The sequence below is a fragment of the Canis lupus genome, chromosome 1 (genome assembly GCF_011100685.1).
Source record: "Canis lupus familiaris isolate Mischka breed German Shepherd chromosome 1, alternate assembly UU_Cfam_GSD_1.0, whole genome shotgun sequence".
Taxonomy (NCBI): Eukaryota; Metazoa; Chordata; class Mammalia; order Carnivora; family Canidae; genus Canis; species Canis lupus.
Genome location: NC_049222.1, coordinates 105,875,556 through 105,898,316, shown reverse-complemented (window position 1 = coordinate 105,898,316; position 22,761 = coordinate 105,875,556). Strand labels below are relative to the sequence as shown.

Below are 22,761 nucleotides of genomic sequence, written 5' to 3'. Positions count from 1 at the left end.
TGGCCATAGGCGACTGAATGTCTTTTGGCAGGAATACAATATTTTCCAAATACCAATAATCACATATCTGTTGTATGAAGAATGAACTGGAGAGATGAAGTTGTTGAGAGAATACACAAGAGGCCACAGCAGAGTTCAGGCAAGAAGTAACAGCATTAGCATGAATGACCATCATGGAGATAGAGAAACAGACAAGGACAATGACAGTATAGAGAAGGGAAAGACAATGACAGGACAAAAAGATAAGGCTCAGTGTAAGAATGGATGCCAAAGGAAGAAAGAATCATCAAGAATAACTTCTTGATATGTGGCTTACACATCTCTATAAATGCTGGTGCCATTTAATACGACGAGGAACATTAGGGAGACAGGTTTGGCATTTGTGGGGAATCAAATGCTTCATTTTGAGGGACACATTAGGTTTTATATAATATATACGTTCAAGGGATCCCTGGGTGGCGCAGCGGTTTGGCGCCTGCCTTTGGCCCAGGGCGTGATCCTGGAGACCCAGGATCGAATCCCACATCGGGCTCCCAGTGCATGGAGCCTGCTTCTCCCTCTGCCTGTGTCTCTGCCTCTCTCCCTCTCTCTCTGTGACTATCATAAATAAATAAAAAATTAAAAAATATATATATATATACGTTCAAGAACAAATATGAAGTACCTGGTTAGATCTATGAGTGTGGAGAAAGTTCCAGACTTCAGATAACATTTAAGTGGGGCTCCATGCGTGGAGCCCAATGCAAGGCTTGAACTCACAGCCCTGATATCAAGACCTGAGCTGAGATTAAAAGTCAGCCACTTGGGATCCCTGGGTGGCGCAGTGGTTTGGCGCCTGCCTTTGGCCCAGGGCACGATCCTGGAGACCCGGGATCGAATCCCACGTCGGGCTCCCAGTGCATGGAGCCTGCTTCTCCCTCTGCCTGTGTCTCTGCCTCTCTCTCTCTCTCTTTCTGTGACTATCATAAATAAATAAAAATTAAAAAAAAAAAAAAAAAAGTCAGCCACTTAACCAACTGAGCCATCCAGGCACCCCTTCAGATAACAATTTTAAGTCATGAGTATATAAATAGTACTTAAATATCTGGACTACACAGAACCAGATGAGATAATATAGGAAGGATGGACAGAGAAAGAGGAAAGCCCAGGATAAGAATTTCATGGATTCCACGTCTTAAGAGTTTTGGGAGAGGGATATGCAAAGAGAATATGAAAATCCTATCCAGAGACGTCAAAAAAAGTGTGTTTTTTTTTAAAGATTTTATTTATTTATTCATGAGAAACACAGAGAGATTGAGGCAGAGACACAGGCAGAGGGAGAAGTAGGCTCCATGAAGGGAGGCCGATACAGAACTCGATCCCAGGGCTCCAGGATCATGCCATGGGCCAAAGGCAAGTGCCAAAACACTGAGCCACCAAGGGATTCCCCCAAACATCAAAAAAATGTTGATCAAACATATAAACAATGTGGGTTTTCATAACAAAGGGCTAGAACTGGAAAATCAGAATGTAGGACCTACAGAATTTCATCCCAAGATCATTGAGGTAAAATATTCAACAATCATCTTGTTACTTAGTCTTTCCTTCACATTCCACCTGCACATCAAAACTAAATTTATATAAAACACCAATCACCTATTTAGAGTAATACTGTAGTCAATACTTGAATTTTCTTTGTAGAAATGATGCAACCTCATCCAGTCCAATATATCCAGACACATATATGTCCATCTAGAATTTAAAAATAGGTCTTTAGGGTCACCTGGGTAGCTCAGTCAGTTAAGCATCCAACTCTTGATTTCACTCAGGTCATGATCTCAGGGTCATGAGCTCGAGCCCCATGTCTAGCTCCATGCTGAGTGTGGATCCTGCTTAAGATTCTCTTTCTCTCTTCCTCTCCCTCTTGCCCCAACCCTACCACCTGCATGTGTGCACATTTTCTCTATTAAAAAAAAAAGTCCTTAAGCCATTTGCCCTTGTCCTAGAGAACAGTTTATTGACTGATGGAAACATCACCTTCTCCAATCAGTTTAATCACACTATAACTGTGTACTGTGCTGTTCAATAAAATTTTCTGCAATAATGGGAATGTTCTATATCTATGTTTTCTAATATGGTACCCACTAGCCACACTGACTATTGAGTACCTGAATGTGAGTGACTAGAGTAATGGCAGAACTGAATTTGTAATTTTACTTAATGTTAATTAAATTTATGTAGCCACATGGGGCCAGTGGCCAACACACTGGATAGCACAGGTATAGGCCATCTATATTCATATAAACCATATTCATTATTTGCCATTTGATATACTCATTCCCAAAATTTCTTCTTTCAACTGATGCCACATTCTTCCTTAATCTCTCTGTTCCTACATCATCTCTGACACCAACCAATTAAGAGAATCCCCAATCAAGAACAAAACATTGACCTCCCTTATCTTCCATTTATCCTAGAACTCCAAGCTCAAACTTGCCATGTTTCGATGCTACTATCCAGCTATCAAGACTCAAACAGGGATCCCTGGGTGGCGCAGCGGTTTGGCGCCTGCCTTTGGCCCAGGGCGCGATCCTGGAGACCCAGGATCGAATCCCACGTCGGGCTCCCGGTGCATGGAGCCTGCTTCTCCCTCTGCTGTGTCTCTGCCTCTCTCTCTCTCTGTGACTATCATAAATAAATAAAAATTAAAAAAAAAAAAAAGACTCAAGCAAGCTATCAAGCAAGGCTGTCTAAAAATAGCACAAAAGATAAAATAGAACTAAACTCACCCTCTATGCCAATTATTAACATAAAATCCACAATAATCAGCCATTTCCTTTCATATAGTCTCCTAGAGGCCAATCTGTTAAGAATCTCCTACATTACCTTCCTCATTTCCATCTCCAAAAACTTTTTACTGACTCATATCATTTTTATTTGAAACTCAGCTATCTTTCTTGAAGAAATTATTTTATCAATCTTCTTTTTTTTTTAATTTTTATTTATTTATGATAGTCACACACACACAGAGAGAGAGAGGCAGAGACACAGGCAGAGGGAGAAGCAGGCTCCATGCACCGGGAACCCGATGTGGGATTCGATCCCAGGTCTCCAGGATCGTGCCCCGGGCCAAAGGCAGGCGCCAAACTGCTGCGCCACCCAGGGATCCCTATTTTATCAATCTTCTAAAAAGTATTTTATTCTTTCTGTAACACTTTACCAAAGTGTTTACCAAATCAATTTCTCTAATTTTGCAAAAACAGTCCCTGTCTATGCCTCATAATCAAATGCCTAAAATTTTAGGATTTTAGGCACATACTTCAACCTAAGACTTTGACATTTGGAAGGGACTTCCATCCTTCATTAGACTCAAATCTTTCAGGGTGTATTAGAGTGGTCGTTCTTCAACTACAGGGATCAAAGCACAGTCTTTCCAATCTCATATGCTCAGGGCACTGTCCATATTGAGTAGAGCAGAAGCCAAATCTCAAGATGAAGCCTGTGGTCTGAAAAAGTTCCCACGTAGTTTATACACATATCTCTGATTTAAACACGAAAGAAAGAAAGAAAGAAAGAAAAGAAAAGAAAGAAAAGAAAAGAAAAAAAAGAAAAGAAAAGAAAAGAAGAAAGAAAGAAAAGACACAGAAAAGAAAAGAAAAGAAAATAAGAGAATAACATACGAAGGAAAGGAATTAGGAAGGCATAGAAGAAAGAATACGCCCGAAAACTCCCGAAACCGAAAGCACGACCGCCAACGCTGCCCCAAAACCCCCCCCTCGACCTTCCTCTCCAGCCCTCCCGCCGAACCGACCCTACATCCACTAAACTCAGCACGAACCCCCCCGACCACCCACGAACGAAAAACTAGAAAGAAAGAAAGAAAGAAAGAAAGAAAGAAAGAAAGAAAGAAAGAAAATAAGGCCTACTTTCAAGATGTAATGAACAGATGCAAGTGATGCTGTCAGTGAGTGATTATGTAGTCTATACACAGCAAGAAAGAGTAAGATAGAGACCTTTTCTCTATATGGAAAAAAGAAGCCTCATACCAACCAGTAAAACAATAAAATAACATGTGATCATTACTGAGTCAATGCAGTATAGACACAAAGTACAGAGAAATCAGAAAAGAGGGAGTTCCAAGTGTGCACTGGACTTTGTGGAGATAAAAAGAGCTCAAGGTGAAAGAAGCCAGTATCTAGCCAGAAAAATCCAACACAATCAAATGCACAGGTGCCAGTCCTCCAGCTTATTGGACATTATATTACCCACTTCCTCCTCTTTGGAATGAGTTTGTCACTTGTTTTCAGGACATTTTCTGACCCTCCTCCTACCATAGCCCAATACTTCTCACTCTACCCAGCTGGGTTCTTATCTTCTCAACCTCTAAATATATGTGGACCTCTTGTTTTTTTAACCAGTTCTTGTTCCTCCTGTTTTCTCATCAAGTTCCAGTTCCCCTTCTTTAATGCCCCATGCCCACAGAGGAATACAGCCATACAGCATTAAAAGGGACTAAATTAACACAGTCAATGTGTGTAGCAACTGCTGCAACGCAAGACCAAATGATCACAGCCTACTCACAGATCACAGGTGGGAACTGAGAGTGTACAATTTCCAAGGGCCTTTCCAAAACAACAAAATTTAACAGAAATAGCAGAGACCATCAGAAATAGTACAGAAAATTCAAGGGAAGTCACAGGTGACCAAGCACCAACATGTACTGCAGCACAGCAGAACCTAAGTAAAATGCACTTGGAGTAAAAGGATTCACTAAGAGGAAAAATGATCTCAGGTTACAACACTAAAGCTGAGGGGGAAAGGACTTCTCGGGAAAATTATTCTCGGTGCAGACAAAATATAGAATTAGAGATCAGATCAGACTACAGAAGGGGAGGTGTCAATTTGGAAATAACTGTCAGACTACAGACAGCTTAACTCTTCAAATATATATGAGTACATTCTATTATGGTGAAATCATTATGGGAGAGGAAGGAGGACTCTGCTTTTGCATACAGGAAGGAAGACATCAAAGGGCGGCTGCCCTGGGGGCTGGCAACATACTGGGGATTACATGCAGATTAGACTTCAGTAGAAGAGGTCACTTTGGTACTCTCCAGCAGAGAAAGAAGAGTTTAGGCCTAGAGAATGAATGAAACTCTTAATATGAGAATCAAGCAGAAGATTAAAACAAAAACAAAAAACAAACCCAGGACCAGGAAGTTGGGGAAGCAGAGACTGAATAAGTAGACAGAGGTGCCCTAAGAGTAAAGGTACGTGTAATTTTCAAATGCCTTCAGGTGAGGTGGGGTGTCAGGGAGGGATTTCAGCCCTTTTGAAAGGGGCAGGGATGTGGAGAAGATGAGAACTGTGCCAAGTGCAAAGCCGTCTGTACAGAAGCAAATCGTCAAAGAACAGGTAGTGGGAACTCTGCAGAAAAAGAAGGGGAGAAGACACACACAAGCTGGGCAGGAGGGAACCAGGTAAGAAATCTGGATCCTAGATGAAAGGCTGTAATCAGATCTAGAAATGAGAAAAAAAGAAAGACCTCATCCTTTCACAGCAGGCAAAGAACAGCCCTAAAAAGAAGAGAGATACAGAAAGGAGTTGATCAGATATCTGTGTCACCAACTGGTATAAAAAAAAAAAAAAAAAAATTTCCCCACAAACTACTTCCAGAGTGTTAACCTTTCACTGATCAACTGGAATTTTAGTGTCCTTTCTCCCCATTTTCCTGATTTTCACTCACTCACCTGGACAGGTTTGACTATGAGCTACTCCCTCTACTGTCCATGGCAGTCCTCCTTGCTCCAACCGAAAGAGTGAATCTTGTTTGCTGGCTTGATAACCTGTAAAATGGGAAATCATGGACAACTTGGCACCAAGTACTTAAGCCTGAGGAATCTATGAAAACTGGAGAGAGGTTGTACATCATTTGTACTTCAGTAAAGTAAAATCCTTTCCCAGGGAAGGGAGAACATCTACACTCTAGGGCCAAAGAGGAGAGTAAGAGTCTATACCCTACAATGTTTAGTCCAAACCAGGAGATATTTCAGGAATACTACAGATTTTATTGAATGAGAAAGAAAAGGCAACTGATTGTGATGCTGTCCTCACCCAGGGATACCAGGTTATTGTAGTTCTCCAACATCACGTCCCAGTACAGGTCCTTCTGAGACAGAGTCAGTAACTGCCACTCCTCCCAGGAGAAGCTCACAGCCACATCCTCAAATGATAATGATGCCTGTAACAACAAATGTCAATGCAAGCTAAGGTAGAACAGATGATGTGGAAGAGAGGAACAGGAACACATTCTGGTCATTTTCCCATGATACATTATGCACACTGTGGGTATTTCACGTACCACATACCCCATGTATCTTAGTCCACTCAGATTGCTATAACAAAATACCACACACTGGGTAGCTTACAAAAAACAGAAATTTAACCTGTAATTAAGAAGGTATAAAGGGAGCATGGCTACTATCTGTACTCCAAGCTGTTATTAAAGAATGGAATTTTCAGCTGTCTTCTGCCAAATGGCAAAATTCTCCTTCATGGAGGACCACTCACAGATCAAGCACCCATTCATTCTATTAAATAATAATTAATTAATTAATTAATTAATTCAGGCTTTATTCCTGGGTAAAGTGTGGACTGCTAGAAGGTTGTATCATCCAGGTGCACAGCTTTTGAAGAATTTATCCAATCGAGTTCTGCTTTGGCATTTACCCCCTTAGCTTACTCTGAGGAACACAATGAGAAAAAGCCAAAGGAAACATCCTGTGTCTTTATTACATGACTGATACTGAGGACACTGTCTACCACAAAATTTTGGTGAAGAGCGAGGAAAAGAAATTTCTTAAGTACTAAGAGCAACAAAATTACTTTCCCTGAAGAACTGATTTGCTTTCTCCTCATAGATACTACACATCACATAGCTTTTCATGTTTTTCTCGTTATTACAGGTGCCAAGAAAGGAGACACAAATTCAAAGCTAAGGCAGCCCACAAAGTCTTACACAGTCATTTACCTTGGTTCCATCCTTAAGAGCTTTGTATGAACCCTATGTCCTATATATTTTCCTTCCTAACCTACCCAGATTTTAAGATTATCACCTAAACTTATTTTCCAACAGATGCTGATTTTTATCAACTATGGTGTCTCATTTTATCAGACTGTGTTTTAGAAGCTTCCACAAATCCACTGGGAAACAAAGGACAAAATAGGTAAAATAAACCTTACCTGGGAATTGGTCATTTTCCTGTTCTAAAGAAAGGGCTAGCAATCCAGGATATGCTCTGTCTTCTGTCTGCTCTGGGCCTGCCTGGAGGTTATGGTCAGATATCTCAGGTCAGGCTGCTGCCAGAAATGATGATCTCCTAAGCCTGGGACCTTCTCCTTCTTCCAGTACTGATAATGTCTTGTTCCCGTATCCTAGAACCTGTAGATTCAAGAGCAAATTCAACTGTAAGACTACATGCACCCAAGACTCACAGCTTTCCCTTGCCATGCTGACTCACTCTAACAAAAGGCCCTAACATTTCCTCTGCATCTTTAACACCAGGGAAGCTTTTATATCATGGGGATGTGCTCCATAGGTAGATAAGGAATAGGCAAGAGGAATGCCTTTTTTGGGGGTGGGAAACTAGAAAAAATGTTGGACTAGAATGGATATGAAAGAGATGGAGGGGAAAAACCCAGCTTACGATCTTGTCCATTGCCAAGTTCTCACACACATCAATTTTAGGAAAGATAATATATACAAGTGGTGGTCCTGGAAACTGCCTTAAAACCACCTGTGCCCATACATTCCTAAAATTTTTGTTAATTGCACTGGAGCAATTATCCCATGTGAAAACCAAGATCTATACAAATCCTCAATACTACTCTATAAGGTACGCATTATCTCCATTTTATATACAAGTAAGCTGAGGCTTAATCAGGTGAAGTGTGTTGTCCACATAACTTCTTCCCTAAGGGGATGTTAGGTGGTGGTTCAGCGGTTTAGTGCCTGCCTCTCCCTCTGCCTATGTCTCTGCCTCTCTCTCTCTCTCTGTGACTCTCATGAATAAATAAATAAAATCTTAAAAAAAAAAATCCCCAAGTAGCAACTGAGAATCTGAATCCACATCTGCCCATCTTCATGATGACATATCCCTTTTCCAACAGTCTCAAAATACAATTTTCTTTTCTTGTGCATTTTAAGAACTTCATTCTGTAGCACATTATACAGTGGAGTGGCCATATGGCCAAAGTTGCAAGAATAGAACCTCTGGAACCAGTTCTTGTAATATTTGCTACGCACATCCAGCCAGCTCCTTCCACACAAGCCGGAATGCAAAGAGAGACCCATCCTTGCCTCAGCAGCAGCAGATCAGAAATCAGTATCTCCAATGGCCAAGCCCTGGACCCATGCTAGAAACTCACACTCTGAGGACACAAACACCATGAAGTCAATTTGAATTTTGTTTCACCCTGCAAGGCAGCAAATTATTCTCAAAGATTCTCTAGCTCTCCTGAATCCTCTACACCAAGACAGCTGATCTCTGACCCATCCTCTGGTGGACTGGTAAACTTGGTGAACAAGGATAACTACCCACTTCCATGTCTAATCCTGACAATGCTTTATCCCAGTCTTGGCCTTTCATCCAGTCTGAGTGCTGGCCTACAAAGGACGGTATACAGCTCAAGTGCAGAACTCCATACGGGCAGGAGAGAGGTAGGAAGAGGGGGTTAGACATGAATGAGTTTACAACTGAGATCTCTAGGACTGGAGATCAAGGACTCAACCATTTCTCAGAAGCCCTTGACAGACTTTCCTTCACACTTAACAGATTAGAATTACACCAAATGTTCATGCCTAGAACACTGCAATGAAACTGAAAATGGCAATGGAACTACCCTGATTGGTAGGACTACTCTACATTTCCTACAGAACTGTGGTTAAGGTCAAGTTCCCAAATGGATGGCTGCCTAAACAAGAGATTTTCTTAACCAAAGGGGCATGGATGTCAGGTTGGCAGCTAAAAGTAGCTAATAAAATAAATTAATAGGTTAGAGGAGGAAAGCCTAAATTGATATTGAAAAAACAGCTCATAAAATTCAGTATTCCTTTTGTTACAAACCTATAATAGCCTAGGAATGGAGTGGCTACTTCCTTAGGCTTATTATGGTACAATGGGAAATAGATATTTGGTTTATGTCCCAGGTTTCTGGCACACAGCTCCTAAAATCCTTGGAATCTGTGGAGTGACAAGAGTAGCTTTTATATGCCAATGAGCTTATCAGTGACTGGGGATCCCCAGATAGCTTCAGGATAGGAGGAGGTCCCCAGAAAGACCAAGGCATAATTAGTGGGTTAGAACTTTCAGCCTCACCCCTGGAACCTCTGGGAAGTGGAGGGAGCTGGAGATTGAGTTTAATCACTAGTGGCCTACATAATTCACAAAATCTCCTAAAGTACACAGTTTGGAGAGCTTCTGAGTTGGTAAACACTTTGAGGTGCCAGGGGTGTGTGTACCCCTACCCCTACTCCACAGGGACAGAAGCTCCTGTACTCAGGATCCTTCTGGATCTCACCCTCTTCAACTGGCTATTCATTTTTATCTCTTACAATAATTTGGTGATAGAAAATAAAGTATCTTCCTGAGTTCTGTGCACTGTTCTAGTAAATTATTAAACTTGGGGGGGTGGAGAAATCCCTGATTTATTTATTTTAAAGATTTATTTATTTATTTGAGACAGACAGAAAGAGTCTGCACGTGTGTGAGTAGGGAGAAGGCAAAGGAGGAGGGAGAGAGAGAGACAGTCTCAAGCAGACTTCCAGCTGAATGCAGAGCCCAACCCCAGGATCACAACCCTGAGATCATGACCTGAACCAAAAGCAAGAGTCAGATGCCCAACTGACTGAGACACTGAGGTGCCCCTGAAACCCGATTTATAGCCAGCTGGTCAGAAGTACAAATGGCAACCTGAGAATTGTGACTGGCATCTGAAGTGTGGTCAGTGTTGTGAAACAAAGTCCTTAACCTGTGGGATCTGCATTAACTGCTGGTAGTTAGCATCAAAACCGAGTTGAATTTTAGAAAACTCAGGGGTGCCTGGGTGACTCAGCGGTTGAGGATCGGCTTCGATTCAGGGCATGATCCTGGGGTCCAGGATCGAGTCCCACGTTGGGCTCCTTGTGGGGAGACTGCTTCTTCCTCTATGTCTCAGCCTCTCTCTTGGTGTCTCTCATGAATAAATAAATAAAATCTATATATAAAAAAATAATTTTAGGGGGATCCCTGGGTGGCTCAGCGGTTTGGCACCTGCCTTTGGCCCAGGGCGCGGTCCTAGAGTCCCAGGATTGAGTCCCGCGTCAGGCTCCTGGCATGGAGCCTGCTTCTCCCTCTGCCTGTGTCTCTGCCTCTCTCTCTAAGTCTATCATGAACGAATAAATAAAATCTTAAAAAAAAAAAAAGAATTTTAGGATACCTAGTTGGTGTCCAGGGAGTTGGAGAATTGGCTGGTATGGGGAGGACCCCCATACATGTGATGTCAATAATGTTGGGGGCGGGGAGGAACAGCCTGCTGATAAAACAAGAATAAAATCCTATGAAGTTCTTGTAAAAGGATACCTCAAGTATAACACCATTTGCATAAATTTCTTAAATGCACACAGAATAGATATTGTTTGAAGATAGATACTTAAAGTCCAAAAATCATTATAATGTAAAATTTCAAGTTAGTTTACTTCTAGGGATGAAGAGGAACGAATGGAGTTGGGACTTGTAGTTGACACATTAGTTGGATGTCACACTTTCTTTCCAAAAGATAAGAGGAAAAACATCTGAAGCAAAACATAACCAAAGCAAAAATGTAACACTTTACATGCTCAATTGAGAGCCAATGAGATGCTGGAAGCATTTCTATGAAGCATGGAAAGATTTAATTACTACCATTCTCATTCATCACTGATCTTACCATGTCATTAGAGAAAAGAATCAAATAGCAATCATCAATATGAAAGAAAAGGCAATAAATTATCAACATTTGCACAATATTACTGTAGACCCAGCAAACTCAAGTAATTGAAATGGACAATAGTAAAAAATAAGAGTTAGTCATGATGAACACAGTAATGTATAAACTCCTCAAATCACTAATATAACATTGTGTGTTGATGTACTAAAATAAAAAAAGTTTAGTCAGTGGTTGAAAAATTATAACCTTCCTTTACATATATTAAATACCATCAGCATTATTATTTTTGGTATAATTGAAATGTATCAGTTTCAGGTGTACAACATAACAAATTCAATATCTGTATATATTATGAAATAATCACCATAATAAATATGGTTAATAACTATCACCATACGGTTATAAAAACTTTTATCTGGTGATGAAGAGTTTTAAGATCTATTCTCCTAGCAACTTTCAAATATGCAGTACAGGGACACTTGGTGGCTCAGCAGTTGAGTGTCTACCTCTGGCTTGGGGTGGGCATGATCCCAGCACCCTGGGGAGGCCGCTTCTACCCCTGCCTATGTCTCTGCCTCTCTCTGTGTCTTTCATGAATAAATAAAATATAAAAAAAAATAAAAAAAATATGCAATATAGTATTATTAACTATAGCCACCATTCTGTACATTACATCCCTATGACGTATTTATTCTATAAATGGAAATTTAGGTCTTTTGATTCCCTTGACTCATTTCACCTACCCCCATGCCCCAACCTCTAGCACCCACCAATCTGTTCACTGTATCTATAAACTTGGTCTTTTGGTTTTGTTTCATTTTTTTTTAAGATTCCCTATATATAAATGAGATAATACAATATTTATCTTCCTCTGATTTATTTCAATTAGCATAATGCCCTCAAGGTCCATCCATACTGTTGCAAATGGCAAGGTTTCCTTCTTTCTTATGGCTGAATAATATTCATGTGTGTGTGTGTGTGTGTGTGTGTGTGTGTGTGTGTATACTGACTGAGCCACCTATCAGGCGCCCTTCTGATATATGCACTTCTAATACATGTCTAAATTCCCTCCCTTGAATGCTTTAGTTGCATTCATCAGAAGTTGACATTAAGGATTATTAAAATGCAATTCAAAACATTTCCACTGTAATATTTTTTGAATATGGATTATTTAGACTTGTATGGTATGCTTACCAAAAAAATGGAGATTTTCTAGTTTTCAGCTTGATATTGCTTTATGAGCTTAATTCCACTGTAGTCAGAGAAAATATTCTGTGTGATTTCAATACTTTGAAATTTGTTTAGACTGGATTCATGACCCATCATATACTAAGTTTTTATAGTTGTTCTATGTGCATTTGAGAAAAATTGTTGAGTGGAGTGTTTTACACTGGTCAAGTTTGTTAATCATGTTCTTCTAATTGCTCAGGAGTTGGTGGTATAGTGGGCTGCTGACATGTTTTTGTAAATAATGTTTTCCTGGAACACAACCATACCCATTTGTATGCAGTCTCTAGGCTACTTTCATCTTATAATGGCAGAGTTCAGCAGGTGCAGGACTATCTGGCCTGCAAAGCCTAAAGTATTTACTTTCTCACTGCTCTTTACAGAAACCTTGCTGACCACTGTTAAACTATAGCCTTCTAGCTTTCTGTCTCCTTGTTCTTTGTTACTGAGTGAAGTGTGCTAAGAACCTCCTGTTGTGACTGGCCATTTGTCATTTCTCCTTGTATCTATCATACCCTACACTTCAGAAATTCTACTAAGTAGGGAAGCCCAGGTGGCTCAGCAGTTCAGCACCGCCTTCAGCCAGAGGCCTGATCCTGGAGACCCTGGATTGAGTCCCATGTCAGGCTCCCTGCATGGAGCCTGCTTCTCCCTCTGCCTGTGTCTCTGCCTCTCTCTCTCTCTCTCTGTGTCTCTCATGAATAAATACATAAAAATCTTATAAATAAATAAATAAACAAACAAACAAATAAATAAATAAATAAAATTGGGGTATAATCACACCAAAGAATACCATACAGCAATGAAAAGAAAATGAACTACTGCTATATGGAAAACTTAGATGAATTTCACAACAAAATACTAAGCAAAAGAAGCCAGATACAAAAGGACATGTACCCTATGATTCTATTTGCATAAAGTTCTTTTTAAGATTTTATTTATTTATTTGAGAGACAAAGAGAGAGCCAAGGGAGCAGCAGAGGGATAGAGAGAAGCAGGCTCAGCTGAGCAGGGAGCCGGATGCAGGGTTGGATCCCAGGACCGTGGGATCATGACCTGAGCCGAAGTCAGATGCCCAACTGACTGAGCCATCTAGGCACCCCTCCATTTGTATAAAGTTGACAGCCAGGAAAATTTAATATGATGTCTTCAGATAATAATTACCTCTGGGGAGAAGGAAGGAGATTAGAATAAGGTGGAGCTCCTAGGGTACAATAGTCCATTTTTTCATTTTTTTAGGTTATACTTGAAAAATACTCTTAAAGACAAGTAAGGATTGGAATGCCTAGGTGGCTCAGTGGTTGAGCATCTGTCTTTGGCTCAGGGTGTGATCCCGGGGTCTGGGGGTCGAGTCCCACATCGGGCTCCCTGTGGGGACCCTGCTTCTTCCTCTGCCTGTGTCTCTGCTTCCTCTGTCTTTCATGAATAAAACCTTTAAAAAAATAAAAAGTAAGGATCAGTTTTACTTATAAATATAGAAGCAAATTTTTAAAATTTTATTATGAAAAAAGTTCAAGCCGAAGAAGAAGAAACAGTGTAATTAAACCCCATGTACAAAGAGGAGGGGTACCAGGACGGCTCAGTGGGTTAAGATGAGACTCTTGATTTCAGCTCAGGTCATGATCCTAGAGTCATGGGATTGAGCCCCATATCAGGCTCCTTGCTGAGTGGGGCCTGCTTGAGATTCTCTTTCCTTCTTCTGCCTCTGCCCCGGAGTGGAGTGGAGTGGAGTGGAGTGGAGTGGAGTGGAGTGGAAAGGAAAGGAAAGGAAGAAGGAAAGAAAAGAAAGAAATCAAAGTATAATCAAACTCCTCATATCTATTATATACCTTCAATAATTATCAACTCAAACCTAATTTTTATTTTCTACACCACCACTCATCTCCCTTCACCAATGGATTATTTTGAAGCAAATCTAAGACATCTTTTTATTTCTAGATGCAAAAATATTAAATAAAATATTAGCAAATGGAACCCAGCCACATATTAAAAGAACAAAACATTATGGATAAATATGGTTTTTTTCAAGGAATATAAGACAGTGGGAAATCTAGCAATCTATAAATCAAATATTAAAGACAGAGAAGAAAAATATAAATGATGGGCTTTAATGTACAGCATGGTGATTACAGTTAAGACTGTATTATATAACTGAAAGCTGCCAAGAGAGTAGACCTTAAATGTTTTCACCACATAAAAAAATGATAATTGGGGAGGTGGGTGGGGAGATGGGGTAATTGGGTGATGGGCATTAAAGAGGAGGGCAGGTGATGTGATGAGCACTGGGTGTTATATGCAACTGATAAATTACTGAACACTACATCTGAAACTAATGATGTGCTAGAAGTTGGCTAATTGGATTTAAATTTAAAAAAGAAGTGGTAATTAGATGTGACATGATGCAAACGTTAGCTAACGTAGGGTGGTAATTATTTTGCAATAAATGAGTGTATTAAATCAACATTTTGTATACCTTAAACTTACAGAACCATTATATGTCAATTATATCTCAATAAAGCCAGGGGGAAAAATCCTTGAGAAAGAGGAACAAAACCCTGATAAATCAGTTACCAGGGCACCTGGGTAGCTCAGTGGTTGAGCGTCTGCCTTTGGCTCAGGTCGTAATCCTGGAGTCCTCGGATCAAGTCCCGCATCATGTCCCTCACAGGAAGCCTGCTTCTCCCTCTGCCTATCTATTTCTCTCTCTCATGAATAAATAAAATATTTCTTAAAAATCATAATTACCAATTATTCAGACTATACTAGGTACCAGGGACTACACTTTGTACTTAAAGAACATTTGCTAATTTAATCTTTATAACAACTCTATGACAGTTTTGTTTTGTTTTGTTTTCACGAAGAAACTGACTCAGACATTAACCTACCCAAGTCAGAAGCAGAAGTAGATTCTTCTTACTCCACAGTTCATACACTTGCCACCTGGCCATAATTATTTGCAGATAACAAAAATAATCAACTAGAAAATATAAAGGAATCAAGGTATAAGCTAGTAGCAGTAACATTAGTAGACTGAGGTGACAAAAATAGCGTATTTTTAAAAATTTTTGCATTATATGAGAAGAAACAAAAAGAGGGAGTGGCGTCATACAGGAAAAACTCACACCATTTACAATTAAAACAATATAGACCATTTAGGAATAAACATAAACACGTATGTCTAAAACAGTGGAAAATTATCACCACCACTGGCCAAGGAAACAAAAACACTTGGGTTAAAGGAAATCCATCACATATTCCTGAAAGTATTGGACCTAGACCTACATCAGTTTTACCCAAATTATCATCATTAAAGATTTTATTTATTTATTCATGAGAGACACAGAGAGAGAGGCAGAGACGTAGGCAGAGGAGAAGCAGGCTCCCTCCGGGGAGCCCCATGTGGGACTCATCCCAGGACCCAGGGATCACGCCCTGAGCCGAAGGCAGACACTGAGCTACCCAGACTTCCCCAGTTTTACCCAAATTAAGTCACCCACGCGATGGTACATAACTTCAATAGTTAAAAAAAGAAAAGAGGGCAGCCCGGGTGGCTCAGAGGTTTGGCGCCGCCTTCAGCCCAGGGCGAGATCCTGGAGTCCCAGGATTGAGTCCCACATCGGGCTCCCTGCACGGAGCCTGCTTCTCCCTCTGCCTGTGTCTCTGCCTGCCCCTCTCTCTCTCTCTCATGAATGAATAAATAAAATCTTGGAAAAAAAAAAAAAGGAAGAAAGACAAAAAGTTCCAAATAGTAATATAGAAATAGCTGATAGGATATTAGATTCACAATGTATAAAATTATATCAGTACCTACACAAATCATCCCAACACTAAAATTGAAATACTCTAAAATCTAACCAGAGTTATTTTCTGGACTTAGGAGTTTGACCATGTCATTACATGGGTCGGAAATAAAACTGAAAACACCTTTTCAGTAAGAATATACAGTAAACGTGGGCGCAATAGGCCAAAAACTCCATGTTTAAGAGTCAGGATGTGACAGCATCAACAACCGAGCTCCCCAACACCGACACGACTCCCGCTTCCCTCAACCAGACACCCCAAAACGCTACTCTCCCCACGTTCTCGTCCCAAAACGGAGTCTCACACGCTCCCCCTCACAGGGAACCCCCAAATGATCCTCCCACACAGCAACCCCCAGGGAGAATTCCCACTCGCTTCCCCAACACCGACGCCTCACGCGCTCCGGACAAAAAACAAACAAAACCCAACGCGCTCTCCGTGGCCCCGAAACACTCCCAGAACCGACACCGACCTGGTGATAACCCCGATCTTCATCGCTGGAGACCAATCACCGTGCCACTTCCTCAAACACTTTGCTCAGCGTCTACCGCCCCCGAGTCTCACCTCAGCGGCTGACAGACCCTCAGAAGCGCAGAGGAGGATGGCGGCCGACCAGGGCCAGCGCGCTAGTTCCGGAGATCCGGAATCTGGCGCGGGGCTCGGCCTCTGTGACGTCATAATGCAGCGCGCGCTGCAGACGGTTAGACGGGAGCTACCGTTTCTTCGCTTACTACCTTGTGGCGGGTACCTCTCTTTTTGCACCTTTTCTGGGAAGGCACTAGACGGTGAGAAGCTATTGAAAACGCTTTGGTTCACTTCATTTCTACGCCACCTTACCCATTTGGCCGTGAATTTGTAACATTCACGACGGGCGGTGCGTATACCGCTTAGCCTCTCAGACACTCAGGCCTGCCCAGATCTCTCCCCAGGACCCTCCGAGATGGTCGCGGACTTGAAGGCACTTTGATTTAAAGGAAAGGGAGAAGCTAAGTGAGCGCGGCCCACGTAGGAGTTTGCGGAGGAGAGGGTCCCAGCCAATCCTGAGTAACAGCTGGGAGGGGAGCAGGCTGGTATCCTGGGAATGCTGGCCGCAGGGGGCCTAATGGAGAAAGCGGCGTGTGAGGCCAGGCGAGATTTTAGAGAACTCTGAAAAAGCCATTAAAGGCATTAGCCAGAGTGGACAAATAGAATTATAAAGCTCTTGGTATTGATTAGGTTCTTGTCTCGGAGTCGAAGAATGAGTCTCCCAGACAAAGGAGAGTGAGTAAAGCGATAGAAGTTTAAGTAAAGATAACAGAGAAAGCTCTCAGAAGTGACAGCAGTCCCCACAGGGTTGCCACTGGTAGGGTTGGTCTTTTATTGAAAGCCAATCTGGGAACGTAAATATTTTTTTAAGATTTTATTTTATTATTCTTTTAAATTATTTATTCATGAGAGACACAGAGAGGCAGAGACATAGGCAGAGGGAGAAGCAGGCTCCATGCAGGGAGCCCGATGTGGGACTCGATCCTGGACTCCAGGATCACGCCCAGGGCTGAAGGCAGGCGTTAAACGCTGAGCCACCCAGGCGTCCCTACATAAATAAAATCTAAAATAAAATAAAATTTAAAAACAACCTCTCCCCTTTCTTCCCCTCTGCTTGTGTTCTCTCATAAATAAATCAAACAAATAATCTTAAAAAAAAAAAAAAAAAAAAAAGCTTGGAACTTTCAGACCTGCCCATTCTCTTGAGAAGGGAGAGGGGTTTGGAAATAGAATTAATGATCAATCATGCCCATGAGAGGAAGCCTCCATAAAATAGCAAAAGTATAGAGTTCGGAGAGCTTCTGGGTTGCTAAACTTGTAGAGGTGCTGGGAGTAGTGCCTGGAGAAGGAATGGAAACTTTGTGCGCCTTGCCACATACTTCACCCTTCACATCTCTTCCACCAGGCTGTTCATCTCTATTCTTTATCATATCCTTTTATGATAAACTGGTAATTGTGTTTCCAAATTCTGTGATCCACTCTAGCAAAATAATTGAAACTGAATTTGAACCCAAGGAAGGGTTGTAGAAAACTTCCAACTTGTAGCCAAGTCAGACAAGTTGTAAGGTGGGGACCTAATTTTCTGAATCTGAATGGGGGAGTTTTGTGGGAGTACACCCTTAATCTGGGATCTGACACTAACTCCAGATAGGTAGTGTCAGAATTGATTTGAATTATAGGCCACCCAGCTGGTTAGAGAATTGCTTGGGAGGATGGAACTCTCCACACATCTGGCATCAGATGTGATGTAAGTATGGTAGTGATGTGAGAATAAAGGAAACACAAAGGAGGGAGGGCAAGGTTCTCCCTATTCAAGAGCAACATGAAGGAAGTTACTCTCATTTTCACCTTGTGGGCTCCAACTGTATTCCTACTTTATTTCAATTATTTGCAAAAGAAGGAATGTCATAAGGATGTTCAGTCATCCTTTCATTCAACAAATCACAGATTTCTGTAATATGCAGCCATTAAATCCTCTTGCTGACCTGAGATCATTTGCAATTTGTGTTTCAGCACTTTTTGATCAATCACTATACTAAATGCTAGTGACATCAGAATGATGTAGTACAATTCCACTCACATAAAAATGTCTTAATAGATGTACTTACCTACATAAATTCATGTATATGTATGCATATACATGCATGCATACATAAACCTACACATAGATATAGATGTTCACATAGGTAAATACAGGAAACACACTACCACACAGTTGTTAATGATGTGTCAGAGAATTAAGGGGAACAATGTATAGAGGGGTACTTTGTTTTATCATCGTGTGTACTATATAATGACTCTTTTACATTGAAAATGTGACTCAGAGTCTGTGGTTCTAACACCAAATACATGGTGTCTTTTCCAATACCAATTTTCCAAGTCTCTGATTCTCCAATTATAGTGTTCTATAATTCAATCCTACCTAACACTAACTACTCAGAGTTATTAGCATCAGACTAAACAGCTTAAGGGCTCAGTTCCACAAGACTGCCTTCAGTTCAGATACCAGTCACAAGTACCAGGTCCCCAGGTTACTTCTGTCCAGTGTAGCTATAAATTTAGGGGTTCCCACAACCTCTCCTCTTGGGTTTGATAATTTGCTAGGACTCAGAGCACTAAGGAAAATGTACTTAAAATTATTATAAATTATACAAATAGACTGCCACACGAAGAAGTACACAGGTGAGGTCCAAAAAGGTCCTGAGTGTAGGAGCCTCTGTCCCTGTGGAGTTAGGGCGCACCAATCTTCAAGTAGGCAGATGTGCTGGCCCACTTGGAACCTCTCTGAACCCTGCTGGGTTTCTTTGGAGGTTCCATTACATAGGCATGATTGATTAACTCACTGGTTACTGGTGACAACTCAATTTCCAGCTCCTCTCCTGTCCCTAGAGGTCCCAGGTGGTGGTAAAAGTTCCAATCCTCTAATCGAGGCTTGTTCTTTTTGGGGACCAGCCCCTATGCTGAAGCGATCGGGGTTTACCGGGCATCACCTCATTAGCATGAATTCAGATACGTTCAAAGGGGCTTGTTATGAAAACAGAAGACATTCCTACCACCCGCAATAACAGGGATTTAGGAGCTCTACCAGGAATCCAAGACAAAGACCAAATGTATATATATATGTATATATTTGATATATATATAATGCTACAATAAGTCATCTGGGTAATTAAAGGTAATAAAACGGTGGGAGATAACAACTAGATTTTGAACACAGAAGGAAAGGCTCTATATTTTCTAAGCTAAGCTGAAGTTCTAAAGCAACCTGTATGGATCTCAACAACCCAAGCCATTACCAGACAACAGAACTTATAATTCCCTATGGTCAAATCTTTACTCAAACAACACTTCAGCCACCTGTTCACAAAGGACCTCTGAAAGCTGTACAAACCTTCCATTTTACTGGGCACCTTAGGTTCTACCCAGGGGTAAATCCAGATGGCAGCAAGGCTGGGTATGCAAGTCACCAGGCTGTGGTCTCCTCAAAACCTGTGTCTACTCAATTCTACTTTATCTGATCCCACAGGGGACTCAATAATCATGTAAGAAACAGCCATGCTGGTACATCGATTAGAAGGCTGCTGAGAACACAGAGCCCACTGTCTCACCTCTGGAAAGAAACCAGTTCCTAGCTTGAGTGCCACAAAATGGTGACCTCTCCTCAGAAATTGATCTGCTTTGTCCTGAGTCAGTGCCTATAATGTAATTTATCGTGATTTTCTGGTTGTAATGCCTGTCAGATGTAGTAGATGCACACTGACGGTTTATGTCACCAACAGGATCCTGCAGAGCCATATGCTATATTCTAGCACTGGTCATGTACAAAATCTAGGAACACATTTCTGATTCCACTTTGTCCTGATTTTGAAGGTAGTCTGCTTGTCTCCAGAGCCCATTTTCCCCAATTTATGATTTTATGTAGTTGAGCTGGTTTTTTCAGGCCTCCACAAATCCATGAAGGACTCAAATTATCAATAAAACGAACCAAAAGTCACCTGGGCCTTTCATCATTTTCTTGTTTCAGGAAGTGCCCAGTAAGAGGGGCATTAAGTCTCTTCTGGATCTGCCCTTATTTTCTGTTCAAAAATCTCAGTCTTAGGACAAGGATGTCCCATGAATGGCCAAATGCAACCCCAGGAGCTTCCCTCTTGTCCTTTACTGAATCTCTTACTCCTGGGAATCCAGGACCTGTGGGGATGAAGAGCAATTTCATTTTGAATGACACACCCACTCTGAGCCCAGACACCAATACTGCTGCTGTGCACCCACCTTAAGTCAAGGCCATTATTTGTAAATATCTCTTTACTTGGTGCCCCAAAAGCCTTTATAACCTAGGGAAATAAAACATAACAATCTGAATGTGGGGGAGGTATGCCTTTTTTCTGTGAAGTAGAAGTAGCATGAATGAGAAAGGGAAGGTGGGAAAGAAAGATTAAGCTCTGGACATATTTTCCCTTAAAATCTATACCCATTTGTACTGGGTTGAATGGTGCACCCACCCCGAAAAAAGATATGTCCATGTATTAACTCCCATGAACCTGTGAATGTGACTTCATGTGGAAAAAGGGTCTTTGCAGATTTAATTAAGGATCTTGATATAAGAAAATCCAGGAGTGGGCAGCCTGGGTGGCTCAGCGGTTTAGCACCTGCCTTCAGCCCAGGGCCTGATCCTGGAGACCCGGGATCGAGTCCCGCGTCGGGCTCCCTGCATGGAACCTGCTTCCCCTCTGCCTGTGTCTCTGCCTCTCTCTCTGTGTCTCTCATGAATAAATAAATAAAATCTTAAAAAAAAAAAAAAAAGAAAATCCAAGAGTGTCTAGATGAGCCCCAAATCCAGTAAGTGCCCCTCTATACCAGAGACACAGGGAAGATGAGACCATGTGAAGATGGAGACAGAGAATAGAGACATCTTGCCCTAAGTTGAGGAACACCTGGAGAATCTGTTAGAAAAGGAGAAGGGATGCCTGGGTGGTTCAGTGGTTGAGCCTCTCTCTGCCTTTGGCTTAGGTTGTGATCCTGGGGTCCTGGGATCGAGTCCCATATCAGGCTCCTCTCACAGAGCCTGCTTCTCCCTCTGCCTATGTCTGTCTCTCTCTCTGTCTCTCATGAATAAATACATAAATCTTTTTTTTTTTTTAAGGATTAGGAAGTGAATGGATGTTGGGCAGATGTGATGAGAAAACCCAAGACTACCCCCAGGTTCAGTGATTAAGTAGGACTCACAGGCCTCAGCATATAATTTATTACCATAAAAATATACAAAGCAAAATCAGCAAAGAGAAAAGGTCCAAATGGCAAAATCTGGAGGAAACCAGGTACCAGCTCCCACAAGTCATGTCTCTGTGAAGTTACACGATACACTTACTTCTCCTAGCAACAGGTTGTGATAACACACATGAAATGTGTTAGATTAGAAACACAGTGCCCATGGCTTTTACTGGAGGTTCATGTAGGCACCCACTGCCTAGCACATATCAAAATTCCAGAATCCCAGAGGAGAGCAAATGTTTAGGATAAACCATACTGTTTGAAAGAACAAGTTAGGCATAGTGAGCCATTCAATAGAGAAAGGGGCAGCCCGGGTGGCTCAGCGGTTTAGCTAGCACCGCCTTCAGCCCAGGTCATGATCCTGGAGACCTGGGATCGAGTCCCACGTTGGGCTCCCTGTGTGGAGCCTGCTTCTCCCTCTGCCTGTGTCTCTGCCTCTCTCTCCTCTGTGTCTCTACTAAATAAATAAAATCTTAGGGCAGCTCTGGTGGCTCAGTGGTTTAGCGCTGCCTTCAGCCCAGGGCGTGATCCTGGAGACCTGGGATCGAGTCCCGCGTCGGGCTCCCTGCATGGAGCCTGCTTCTCCCTCTGCCTGTGTCTCTGCCTCTCTCTCTGTGTCTCTCATGAATAAATAAATAAAACCTTTAAAAAATAAATAAAAATAAAATCTTAAAAAAAAAAAGAGAATGAGAACTCTTCCCCAAATCTAAATTCCCTTGCAAGACGGCCCTTCTACGGTGAGCTGTGTTAACTCTTCTCTGCAACAGCAAGTAACCAACAGTGTCTGCTATATTAGAAAAGTCCTAGGATCACTGATGCTGAAAAAAATTCCATAAAAATCCAATAACTTTCATATTTGAGCCCTTGGTGGATTAGAAATTTATTATTTCCATAGCATGAAGAACAAAACACTACCTATAATTTTTATTATTTACTTGTTTTAATTTTGAAAGATTTTATTTATTTATGTATTAAAGAGATAGTGAGGTGCACCTG

The 22,761-nt window shown here is 41.5% G+C and overlaps 2 protein-coding genes across 9 annotated transcripts in view; one reads left to right on the top strand and one right to left on the bottom strand.

Moving 5' to 3' along the window:
- The window catches only part of LOC102155960 (zinc finger protein 577-like), a 40,727-nt gene extending 24,065 nt beyond the window's left edge, over positions 1-16,662 (bottom strand). Inside the window, exons 1-7 of one of the 8 annotated variants that reach the window (XM_038527950.1) lie at positions 16,445-16,660; positions 15,057-15,148; positions 13,336-13,603; positions 10,456-10,551; positions 7,222-7,420; positions 6,094-6,220; positions 5,730-5,825 (exon numbers count right to left, since the gene is read on the bottom strand). In XM_038527950.1, coding sequence (XP_038383878.1) covers positions 5,730-5,825; positions 6,094-6,220; positions 7,222-7,236 — 238 coding nt within the window. In that variant the 5' untranslated portion in view covers positions 7,237-7,420; positions 10,456-10,551; positions 13,336-13,603; positions 15,057-15,148; positions 16,445-16,660. Of the gene's footprint in view, positions 1-5,729; positions 5,826-6,093; positions 6,221-7,221; positions 7,421-10,455; positions 10,552-13,335; positions 13,604-15,056; positions 15,149-16,444 lie in introns of all 8 variants that reach the window. The other 7 variants (XM_038527952.1, XM_038527951.1, XM_038527949.1 and 4 more) reach the window with 7 other exon arrangements.
- ZNF613 (zinc finger protein 613) overlaps positions 16,599-22,761 on the top strand; it is a 66,267-nt gene continuing 60,104 nt past the window's right edge. The window contains exon 1 of the mRNA XM_038527945.1: positions 16,599-16,757. The gene's annotated coding sequence lies outside the window, so the exon portion shown is untranslated. The remainder of the gene's footprint in view (positions 16,758-22,761) is intronic.